This window comes from Myripristis murdjan, chromosome 3 (genome assembly GCF_902150065.1).
Source record: "Myripristis murdjan chromosome 3, fMyrMur1.1, whole genome shotgun sequence".
Classification (NCBI taxonomy): Eukaryota; Metazoa; Chordata; class Actinopteri; order Holocentriformes; family Holocentridae; genus Myripristis; species Myripristis murdjan.
In genome coordinates this window covers 24812538-24824936 of record NC_043982.1, presented here as the reverse complement: position 1 = coordinate 24824936, position 12399 = coordinate 24812538, and the positions used below count along the sequence as shown (strand labels likewise).

Sequence of the window (12399 nt, the reverse complement as noted above, 5' to 3'; positions counted from 1 at the left end):
GTCTGGGTTTCTGACTGGCCTTCAGGTGATCATTAAAACTGTGTATTGCACATGTAGTTCAGCTCAACTTTAATAAACATTCACAATTCATCTGCTACCCAACTGGTAACCATAGTAACATTAAAAAGCATAGCTGTTACTGGTTATCGGCTGTGGTAAGCACAGATGAGTTATCCACTCGATAAACTAACGCCTGGGAGGGAAAACACAGCAGTGGAAATTTTTATATTTTTTACCTCCTCTTTCCTCCATATTGCTGGTAAGTGACCATGGTATAAGCAGGATAATCAGCAAGTAGGTGTGCGTTAAAAGGTTTTAAGGCACTTTGTGGAGGCGACAACTCTCCACTTACAGGCAACAAGTTACAGATGTCCTTTTCACACTCACTCAAATCTTATGAGTTCACACTCTCTCAAAACTTTTGAGTTCACACTCACTCAAATCTTATGATGTTCATGATTACATAGCTCCAAAAACCCTTACAATGTGTTAAACAGCCTTTAATAAACTTGCCACTTAGCAAATTACTTACTATCATTATCCATAAAGAAAGGTATCTGTTAACAAGATGGATATATTTTTTAAAAAAAGAAAGAAAAGAGAGGCATTTCGGCATCTGTTCATAGTAAGTCATAACAACAGTGAGACTCAGTAACAACAGTAGTAGGAAGGTGTAAGTGAATGCCTCTAACCCTTACTCATTCAAACAGGAAACATTTTAGCTGACTCAACTCAGGTTTACATACTCTTAAATGTTCATACACCAGCACACACAGTCAAAAGTGTACATGTGCACAAACTTATCTATTAATGCACCTATCATTCATGTGCCTCTGTCTGGATGTGTTGTGTTTGTTTCAGAGCGGTGACTGACAGCATTAACCAGCTGATCACCCTGTGTACCCAGCAGGCTCCTGGTCAGAAGGAGTGTGACAACGCCCTGAGAGAGCTGGAGGTAAGGAAAGGACTGCCTCTATGTAGTAGGAAAGAAACACAACAAAAACTGATATTTGCAAAGGCTTTACAAGCTTTGACCTAGAGTTACTTACAAGAAAAGAATAATACTCCCTAGTTTGCGCTCTAGGTTGGAAACCATGCACCATGTTATCCTCAGAAGTATGTAGGTAGTCATGTGAAGCCCACTCATTTGCAATAATCCACCTGGTACTACTCATGTAGGTCTTACTTTGTTGTCACCAGTGAAGTTCTCAGAATATATGTAGGTGAAAGATTTCACCACTAAATCCAACACGATAAGCCATTTTTAGACTTAAATTGATTGACCTCTTTCCTGGGGTCCAGCCTGCTACTTCCTATAATGATGACCAGTGTGAAAAAAATATTTGCAAAATAAAATGTACTTTTTGAATGAAAGGTGTAACACAGATAAAGTTTACTGCTGCTTGTTTGCCTCTCAGGCTGTCAGAGGAATGCTTGACAACCCCAACGAACCTGTCAGCGACCTGTCCTACTTTGACTGCATCGAGAGTGTGATGGAGAACTCCAAGGTAGGAATCAAAATCAGACAGCTCAGTGATCAAAACACCAAGCCGAAGAGCACAGAGAGCTGTGGGTACATAAGTGATCTGTGTGCATTCATGTATGACCTGGCCTTGGAATGCAACAGCTTAGCACTCTAATCCTTCCTTTCCTCCCTCTCTGCTGGTCTTTTTTTGTCACCCTGTCTAGGTCCTGGGAGAGTCCATGGCAGGTATTTCTCAGAACTGCAAGACAGGAGACGTGACAGCCTTCGGAGAGTGTGTGGGATCAGCCTCGAAAGCCCTGTGTGGCCTCACCGAGGCTGCAGGACAGGTATAGCTTGGGTGAACCAAGACTTGCACTACACCAGCCATTAAATAGTGTTTTTTTTTTTTTTTATCATGTATTATTCATTGATCATATCTATGTCATCCATAGGCATCCTACCTGGTGGGTGTGTCTGATCCTAACAGTCAGGCAGGGCATCAGGGGTTGGTGGACCCCATCCAGTTCGCCAAAGCTAATCAGGCGATCCAGATGGCCTGTCAGAATCTGGTAGATCCAGACAGTAGCCCCTCACAGGTACATGGAGCAACAGTTAGTTTTTCTATATTTATTCAAAACTTTCAGCTAAAATGTGCTTTACGGTGGAGTTAGGCTGGGTAACATCAACAGATGGGTATCTTAGGTTTTTTGCCAGAGATCTGTCGCAGGATGTTGCAACATCAAGTCACTATATCACACAGATGAATGCAGTGCCTTGAATGGTTTTACATGGCTGGAGTAATTGGTCATTTCATTTCTCACAACATATCACAGTTGTTTCTGCTACTGTAGGACAATATACAGGTATCCATGATTCCATGGTGATTATAAGTCAGCTTGCAAAAGCCATGTTTGACAAATGTGTTTATAGTAGTAGTTCACCCCAAAATGAAAACTCACTCATAAACTACTGACATCCATCACAGTCAGGTCAAATCTTTGTAACTTAGCTTTTAATTGATTTATTCTGTCTCGTCATTTTAACTTGTTTATTTAATTTTTAACATGTCTGTCGAGGGTTTTATTAATGTTTACACAATTTATTATATTAAGCAACTCTGTTTGTATTGTACTGACTTCGCTTTTAGCTGCATCCAATGTATGAAAAATACTATATAAATAAAGATTATTGTTTTAATAATATTAATAAGAAGAAGAAGAAGAATGAATCCAAATGTTTGTAGCTATATGATTGCAACCGAGGACTCAAAGAGTAGTACTTTTCTGTGTAGTTCTCATATTTTCATCAACAATATTAGTTTGTTCGACAGACCACCAGCAGTTTCATCCCTGGTGACATACACGTCTTGAACAGCTCTGGCAGAAGTCAGAAGATCCTCTAGCAGAAATCTTTCAGGGCTGTGTGTGATCATTTTGGAGCTGTAAAATTATGTCTGATGTTGATTTCAGTAGTTCTGAAAAAGTCTGACATGGGGCACTATTGGGGCAAACTCACTTTTTTTGCCGATTTTGAATGCATTTCACTGGACTTTTAGCTGACATGAGGTTGAGTAGTCAACTCTAGAGAGTTCTGAGCAGAGCTATTTCTTCAACATAACACTCAGGGGTGATTAATATACTTTTTTGTGATGCTCCAGGTGCTCTCAGCTGCCACCATTGTTGCTAAGCACACCTCGGCACTTTGCAATGCCTGCCGGCTGGCTTCATCCAAAACAGCCAATCCAGTCGCCAAGAGGCACTTTGTCCAGTCCGCCAAAGAGGTGGCCAACAGCACTGCCAACTTGGTCAAAACCATAAAAGTAAGGGTGCTCCACCAGTCTTGTAAAATGTTGACTCTGTCTGCTCAACAGCATAATGTGTAGATTTCAGTACTGATAGTATTGAAGTGTGAAGACTTTCTTGGGTTAGGAATTGTATAATCATTTTGATGAATCTCCTGTTAAATGAATTTCCAACTATTTCTGATTCATTCACAAAACCTTTGTTATTGATTAGTTAAAATTCCTAACACTAGATTAAAAATGATGATTTGGGATTGGCACTCAAGAATACAAGCGTCACTCTTGACAACTATCTGTGTGCTAAGTTCAGTCCATGCACCTTGTACGTTGTCTCTGTCCAGGCTCTAGATGGCGATTTCTCAGAGGAGAACAGGAACAAATGTCGAGTTGCTACAGCTCCTCTAATCGAGGCTGTGGAAAACTTGACAACATTTGCCTCTAACCCAGAGTTTGCCAGTGTCCCTGCGCAGATCAGCAATGAGGTATGGTTATGTAAATATTAATGTGTGTAGTTTTCAATTATTGCCTTAATACAAATCGAAAGTTGAATAGAAATTTTATAGAAAAGGCTATCATATGCTGCAAAAGTTTGAAGTTACTATTAATATATATGTATTTTTTTCATTCTGTCTGAAATTGTTTTTAATTTGTTTTTCTCCAGGGCTCTGCAGCTCAGGAGCCCATCCTCCAATCAGCACGCTCCATGCTAGACAGCTCCACCCACCTGCTGAAAACTGCACGCTCATTGGTGATCAACCCCAAAGACCCGCCCACCTGGTCTGTTCTGGCTGGTCATTCTCGCACGGTCTCCGACTCCATCAAGAGTCTCATCACAGCCATCCGGTTAGTGAAAGAGCATTTGTTCATATTGAACAAGTACAGATTGTGTACAGCCCCATGGAAACATAGATTGAATGGGAAAGCAGACATCATGCAAGGAGATGACCATTAGCACTAGTGTTAAGTGTTAAGTAATTTCTTTCTCTTCTTCTTTAATATCTTTCCATGATTATTCTGGCAAAAGCGGGTGAGCTAATGAGACCCACCCACGGCCCTTGCATTGGTTTCTCAGTTGTCCATCTAAATTCGAACAGAAAAGTGCAGCCTGTTAATGGTCCCAGTGATTTGTACAAGTTTCTTCAACAGCATGGTTGAATATTCCCTCCGGGAGCTCCACATTTTACTGACCATTCAGTTTTTGTCTGCACTCTTTCCTGGGGGAATATATTCTTCAGGGTGGACAGAAACTCAAAAATGTTCTCAATCTGGTAAAACCAGGAGTCGAAAGAAAAGAAGTCCGAAAAGGGGAGCTTCATCAGGGCTACCGCTTCCATAATCAATCATATGTTTTACAGGCAATGTGTGGAAAATATTTTGCAGACAAGGTTACTCGATAAAATACCGTTGAGACTCATGCAAAGGTTTAGAGGTAGGATGGCTTACCCACCCTATTCATTGGTATAGGAAATACTTTTAACCTCCTTTTTCACATGTCTGTGCCTTGACCTTGGTCAGAACCAGTGATGCTCATAGGGAACTAACTCCTAGTGTCAAGTGAACTGAATTTTAAGCTTCTCGTTGTGCTCAGAACATCTGCACATTAGCATTCAAGCACACCCAGTGTAGCATGTCTTCAGTTCTTTGTTTTAAGCTTTTAAGGGTATTCAGTGATACATTGCAGAGCCAAAGAAGACACACGCTGAAACAGACTCCATCCTCCACAAGGAAATTGTACTGTTTTGTTAGTCTCATTACAAATAAAGTTGAGTTTTCACTTTCTTATGGTGTGTCATCATGCATTGAAATTGATGTCTAACTAAGTTACTCTGTCCCGGTGGCCTCCCCCCCCAAACCACTTGGAGGCTTCAAAGCTAATTTGGCAGCCTGGCCTGATCTCTCTATGTTGTGATGGGACCCTACAGGCCCCATTTCAGCAGATGTGGCCAGCATGATACTGTGAGGAATGAATGAGTTAGGGGGAATGAAATGTTATCCTGCAACCTGCCTGTGTTTTAACAAATGTTCTGTATGTTCACATTCTAGTCTCTTCAACCTCTTCCTGTCTCCTGTAATTTTTCTTTTTCCTTCTTTCCATTTCCTTTTCTCTGTCTACTTTCCCTTTACCCCTGTCTCTCTCCTCCTTTACTCATCTTTGTCTCACCCAATTTTCTACCTTTTCTCTCACTCTTATTCTCCTGTTTCCATTTTTCTGTCAGGGACAAGGCCCCAGGCCAGCGGGAGTGCGACACATCAATTGATAACATCAACAAATGTATCCGGGACATTGAGCAGGCCTCTCTAGCAGCAGTCAGCCAGAACTTACCCAGCAGGGACGACATCTCACTGGAGGTAAGTAAGCATCAGAAAACAGCTCGATGTCAACCACGGACAACTTTCTGTCTCTTTGCCTCCATTTGCCTTTACATGCAACTATCTCTATCTCTGTCTCCCAATCTGTCTGTCTGTCTCTCTCTGTCTCCCCCTCCCCTCAACTCCAGCCTCATTTCCCCTCAAACAAACTTCTCACTTTATGTTTTTCCTTTGCTCTCTTTCTCTTGCTCTCATTTTCACTCTGCTGATGAAACTGGATCTATTATTGGCTGTTTTAATTAGATTTTTGTCCATTCTTGGTCACAAACAGCTCATTCAGTGTAAATCAGGAATTCTGCAGATGCTGTGTTACCATTTAGCTTCTAATATTGGTACGTGTGATTTAATATCATCTGAAACTGTTTCTTCAATACATTGATGTGTGATCTCATTTGATTTGTCATATGTAACAAATCAACACTTTTTTCCATTGTGTTTCACCTTAACACCTTACACTGAAGAATTTAAGCACACTTGCTAGGGGCTAGAGTAGCTTGGGGCAAATCTCTGGCTGCCTTTTGCAGGTCTCCACTGGCTTATTGGTATTTCTTGTAAAAGCGTAACACAAAGGCTAATTTCTCGCCTCTCCTCAGGCGCTACAAGAGCAGCTGACATCCACCGTGCAGGAAATTGGCCACTTAATCGACCCCATTTCCACTGCTGCCAGGGGTGAAGCCGCCCAACTAGGACACAAGGTATATGGGCTAGGGAGTTTTTAATTACTGTAACTATGAGTAACAATGTAATACTTTGCCTATTAAAACTGGCTAGTGGCATTACAGATGTGTCCTCAAGTAACACATCACCACTTGAAGAAATACCTTGAGAGTTTAACACATGCACATTGAAGAGAGATTAAAGAGAAATGTTTGATCTCTTCATGAAGAATAAATCATAGAAACTTGCCAGCTGAGTTTGTGCTTGTCCTTTGAGAAAAGTGTAATTTATGCTGAGTTTATTTAGAAGAGAGAGTGACATAGTCTTTCCTTCAGAGCTCTGAAGAAGACTTGTTGAAACACACCAGCGTTTTCTGTCAATAAAATTGTTAACTCAGCATGTGTTGGACCTGATTGTCAGGAGTTGGGGACTATTTTTAATATATAGCCTTTATTATAAAACCCTTTTGTAAACTTTCATTGTGTTTGTCTCAGGTGACCCAACTGGCTGGCTACTTTGAACCACTGATCACTGCCTCTGTGGGTGTAGCGTCCAAGCTCAAGGACCACCAGCAGCAGATGACCTTCCTAGATCAAACGAAGACCCTGGCTGAGTCCGCCCTGCAGATGCTTTATGCTGCCAAGGAGGGTGGAGGAAACCCCAAGGTAAAACCATCACGCTTTGCTCTCTTGCTCTTAAATTGCTGCTCAAACGCCTGGAGGACTTGGGTTATACTGCGATGTTTTTTTTGTTTATTTGTTTGTTTGGGCATTTCTGCTTTATTTGACAGTCACAGTAGAGAGAGACAGGAAAGGCAGGGAGAGAGAGGGAGAGAGGGGATACCATGCAGCAAAGGAGCCTGAGCTCGTATTCGAACCCAGGACACTGCAATCAGAACTTAGCCTTAACACATGGTACACACTCTTATCCAGTCAGCTACCGGAGAATTTTAAAGAGTTTAGTGAAGATAAGAAACTGTCTACTTGTCAGATAATACGTTTCTGCAAACAAGTTCTTTACAAGGATCTTGTGGGACAAACATTTTGAGATAAACAATGCAATATTCAGTTGTAGCATCATAATATCAATCTTCATTACAACTTGAATTTACTTTCAAATATTTCCATCACAAATTGGCGAAGTCGTAAAACAAGACTTTGAATGAACTGTGAACTCATAAGACTAAGTCTTGAGCATAATGAGTAGGTGGTAGTGTTAAAAGACAAACATTCAGTTGTGATCCTCATTAATATTTTATACTTAATAAATGGTTCAGATTTCATAATTTTACATCATTGTGAAGAAAACTAAAAGTTGGCTTTGCCTGAAGCAACAGAGTGATGATAATAATCTAAAAGGAGCAAAAGTAGCTTAGTTTTAGAGGAGAAACTCTCAGCTTTTAGAGAAGCAAAACTTGGTGTATTTTCATTGGTTTACACTCCTAGATTGGCCAAGACGCTCTGAGGCAGGAATAGCTTAAAATGTGTGTTTTTCTTTTCCTACAGATCTCATAACATCTCAGCAAGTATGTGTGTAGCGGCAAAAATGTTCCTCACAGCATCCCAGCATGATAATTGCATTTTACCTCTGGATCCACGTGCCCTAATAGCTTTTCAGGCATGACAGTGCAGGTCGTGCCAAATCTCAAGTTAGCTGCACACACCAATGAAAAATCACCAGTAAAAGTAACAACATTTTGATTAAAGTGATAAGCCGTAGCCGAGGTGTCAGTAAGTTCGTCCTTGATTATCAGTAGAAAGATGTATGGAACATGTGGTTCAAGATTTCGAAGTTGTGCTATAAATCATGAATTTTTTTTCTTAATGTTAAGTTACATTTACTGAAGTATTGTGTAATTTCAGTGGATCACATATTGAAGATTAAATACAGAAATATTCATAATACATCCCAAAAAATGTATGCTTAAAATGTTGCATCTTAATTCACAGGCATGCCATACCCATGATGCCATAGCAGAGGCTGCCCAGCTTATGAAGGAGGCAGTTGATGACATCATGGTGACACTGAATGAGGCTGCCAGTGAAGTGGGCATGGTGGGCGGCATGGTGGACTCCATTGCAGACGCCATGGGAAAGGTGAGTGTGCATGGTCATTGTTACCACCTTTGAATTTCCTGCATTTGAACAGGAGACATCCTTTTATCTCATAAGATTTTTGCTTGTTGGATGCAAGGCCTTTTGGGTACACATAAGGCAATGCCCATCAGCTTTCTGCTTTTGTATGCTGGGATAGCAGAACTTTGGAGACACAGCCTTTAATTTGTAATTATGACTCCTTTTGCTACTTTTTGACACATCCGTTTCTGTTTTTGTGCGTAATGTCTTGATCATAACCTCGTCCTCATTCCAGACACAGAAAAAAAACATTGACAAATGAATACAAGTCATCATCCACTGAAGCAAGGGAGGGAAATTAACAATGAACACAGCTTTTCCAGCCAGTGTCAGTCCTTTGGACTATCTCCCCAATTAACAGTCACAATGTTGGCAAACATATCTGAGGTGTGAAGCAAGACAAAGCCTTTTATCTCAAGTGTATACAAAGAATAGCATCTTCTAATTACATCACTCATGTCCTTTCTTGAGGACAGAGTGCGACTTGTTATCTCAAAGGTGCAAAGGTACCTCAGATGTATTAGTCACCAATTGGAAGAGCATCTCTGCACTGAATTTTTATTCATGCCATGCCATTAATTAAAGTGTTTTGTGTGTGAGCTCATTGGTGTCTGTCCCTGTGTGCTTTTGTCTATTTGGCAATGAGCGTGTGCATGTTGTCTGTTGATTAAATTAGATAATCCACTAAGATAATCCATCGGCACTCCTTGCCTGTGGTTTCAGCAGAGATAATTTAGAGGCTTGCTTTTCTGTTGCTCTATAAGTCAGTCAAAACCGCAGTCACATTGCAAGGTGTCAGTGTGCTCAGCAGGCACTTGCAATGTTGCAGCTCTCCTTGAGGCCAGCATGTCCTGTCTCTTCCTGATTTCCCATGACACTCTTTAAGTGTTGAGCAAAATACAAGAAAAACTAAATTCTAGAAATGTCAAAAAAAAAAAAAAAATGCATGGAAGATGATGCTGAAATGCAGCAGTAGTGAATGTCACTTCAAAGCTGTTTAATTTGTAATAAATGTTTATTGTTCATACTGTTTATCTGAATATAAAATTGTATTAATGCTAGGATTTGGATTTGTTATTGGATTTGAAAAAAAAAAACGTGTCTTATGGAAAGGAGATTAACTGACTGATGGCTGCACACCTGCTGTTTTAATTTTGTAATTGAGGGTAGAAGTATGAACAATATGTATATACAGATTGATTGATTGATTGATTGATTGTTATATATCACTGCAAGTAAGACTGAACTGATTGTGTGGATTGTGTCTTTAAGATTAACAAATGCTGCAGAATATCGCATTTGTGTGTGTGTGTGTATGTTTGTGTGTGTGTGTGTGCGCGCGCTCTGTCATTAGCTGGATGAGGGTACACCACCTGAACCTGAGGGCTCATTTGTGGATTACCAGACCAGTATGGTGAAATACTCCAAGGCTATTGCCGTCACTGCTCAGGAGATGGTAAGCTGGTGTTGTAAAGTAAATTGCCTTCAGAATTGTACTAACACTGTTGGACTGTATCAGAATTCTTGTAACTTGACTGTGCTATCCTTGATTATTTCTGTTACTTGTATTATGCATGTGTATTTTTGAAAATATCACGAAGTAAAACCAAAATGAATGTCCACCATAGTAGTGTTTCTAAGCCATAGTTAGTTATCTATAATAGCAACTGGTAAAAATTTTATGATAGTGATTTTCAAACCACTGATTCTTGAGAATTTGGATAAATCATGTCCCACTAAGAAAAATGCTATTTCTGCTGGAAATTTACAACATTTTGTAAACACCGTCAGGTTTTCTGTCTGACGGTGATGACTGAAGTCTGAAAAATGCTTATAACGGTGCTCAGGATTCTTATTTTTTGTACCAAATAGTTAAATAAAGTTGTTAAGCAAGAAGCCATTGACTTGAGTGGTATAAATTTTGGAAATGTATGTTTTAATGAGGCGACTGTCACCACTGTCAGATTAGTGTCACCACCGTCAGAGGCAGTTATATTTGTTTTAAATTAATATACATACAATATGTTTCTTTGGTGCTGTTGAGTTATTAAAGTAATAAACTCTTTAATACAAAAATATGTTTTTCAAATTAAAAAAAAAAAAAAAACATTACGGTGACGGTGTTGACAAAAACAAAGTAGCCTAATAACTGGAAAAACCTATTTTATGAAAAAAATGCAAAATGAGGAGGTTGCACCGGTACATTGCTGAACAGCCAAGACCTTGGCCTATAATGATATACCTTCAGATTTTGTAATTTAACGCACTTTTTTTTTTTTTTCAAAATTAAAACCTGTTTTATCCAAATTCCAGAATCAGTGAAACCTAATTAGCTGGTGATTTCCACCTCTCTGCAAAGTGTCCAACAGGCAAAATTGAAGGGAAAATAAAGGCTTAATGTTTATCTTTATATGGAAGTTGACACATAACTCTGGCATTCCATAATAACACACACTGTTGCGTAAGCAGTCCTTCCACATATGTATGTTATACGCCATAAGCATGTGATATGCAGATGGTCCTTAGGGCTGAGAGGAGTCCACAAACTGGGTGAAGTTGTGCAGTTTACTCTGGATTGACAGTCACTCTGTGTTTTTCCATCAGATGACCAAGTCAGTGACGTGTCCAGAGGAGCTGGGAGGCCTGGCCTCTCAGGTCACCGTGGACTACAGCCAGCTGGCCCTGCAGGGGCGACTGGCTGCTCACACTGCCGAGCCAGAGGAGGTGAGGATGGCCTGGGTGTCACCCAGGGTCAGATACTGTGGTTTCTGTTGCAGCCCTATCCTCACTCACTATACTTAAGTCTTTCAAGCATTAGCACAAGATGGTTAATAAGCTGGAATTCTTATATGCATTTACACATATTTTGTTCCTTAGTACATTTTCAGTAGAGTTGCCACATTCTCTTGTATCCAGATCGGTTTCCAGATTAAGACACGAGTGCAAGAGTTGGGTCATGGTTGCATCTTCCTGGTCCAGAAGGCTGGAGCGCTGCAGATCACTCCTTCAGACAGCTTCACCAAGCGGGAGCTTATTGAGTGCGCCCGCAATGTCACAGAAAAGGTACTGCAACAGATACATCCTGTCCTCTAAGTGTTTTTAGCCCCTGTCCTTAGAGGTTATAATAATGTGGGAGATATTTTTATGAAATATAGATGTGTCAATAGTAATATTAAGTTTTGTGTTTGCATCATACTGTTGTTCCTTTTGTCCTTTAACAATACATACTCTACTACTGAAGTAACATTGCTGTTACTTTAGTAGGAGGGTTGTATTACACTGCCGTCTGTGTTTCTATACTGTATGTTTACGTTTTATACTAAATCAAGTGCAGCCAGTGTTTAGTTTAGTTTAATTTATGCAGTATATACATTATCTACATGTATATACACTGTATTGTGCTTGACCTGAGTAGTTGGTCCTCATCAAATCATAAGCTTTGTAGTTTATTCCAAGTGGTTCAGATGGCGTCAACAACATGATGACTTAGTGCTGAAATGCATTTTATCATACACCCCCAAACCAAAGGCATTTTAGATTAAAGCCTTTGGTAAAGACAGCTCTAATGTTTCAAAGTCTAAATGCTTGATTCCTAGTCTTTGATGGAATACTCTACTCTTCAGCCTGTTTTTATAATTAGAGATAATTATAACAGTGGTCAAATAAAATCAATCACATGATCCAGCAGTTGTGAACTTTGAGGTTTTGGATATGGTAGCATTTGGGGAATCCATGGTAGTTTGCTGTTGTGATGCTGTCTCCAAGTAAGTTGGTTTGGTCCTCTAAATTTGGGCATGAGTGGTCCTTTAAATTTCTTTCAACATTTGCATGGAGAGAAAAAGACACAAGTTTGCTCATGTTTGATACCCAGTAACTTTAAACAATAACATTGAACTATTCACTTTCATAATTGTATCTTTTACAATTTTTTTTTAATGAAATGGGAGCCTTGAAACATGAGTAAATCAATT

The 12399-nt window shown here is 39.8% G+C and overlaps 1 protein-coding gene across 1 annotated transcript in view; it reads left to right on the top strand.

Moving 5' to 3' along the window:
• The window catches only part of tln2a (talin 2a), a 126937-nt gene that overhangs the window by 96753 nt on the left and 17785 nt on the right, over positions 1-12399 (top strand). The window contains exons 33-46 of the mRNA XM_030048435.1: positions 862-955; positions 1419-1508; positions 1690-1812; positions 1918-2061; positions 3123-3284; positions 3608-3748; positions 3928-4109; positions 5483-5615; positions 6230-6331; positions 6788-6958; positions 8243-8389; positions 9783-9884; positions 11033-11152; positions 11345-11491. Of these exons, the coding sequence (XP_029904295.1) occupies positions 862-955; positions 1419-1508; positions 1690-1812; positions 1918-2061; positions 3123-3284; positions 3608-3748; positions 3928-4109; positions 5483-5615; positions 6230-6331; positions 6788-6958; positions 8243-8389; positions 9783-9884; positions 11033-11152; positions 11345-11491 (1858 nt within the window). The remainder of the gene's footprint in view (positions 1-861; positions 956-1418; positions 1509-1689; positions 1813-1917; positions 2062-3122; positions 3285-3607; positions 3749-3927; positions 4110-5482; positions 5616-6229; positions 6332-6787; positions 6959-8242; positions 8390-9782; positions 9885-11032; positions 11153-11344; positions 11492-12399) is intronic.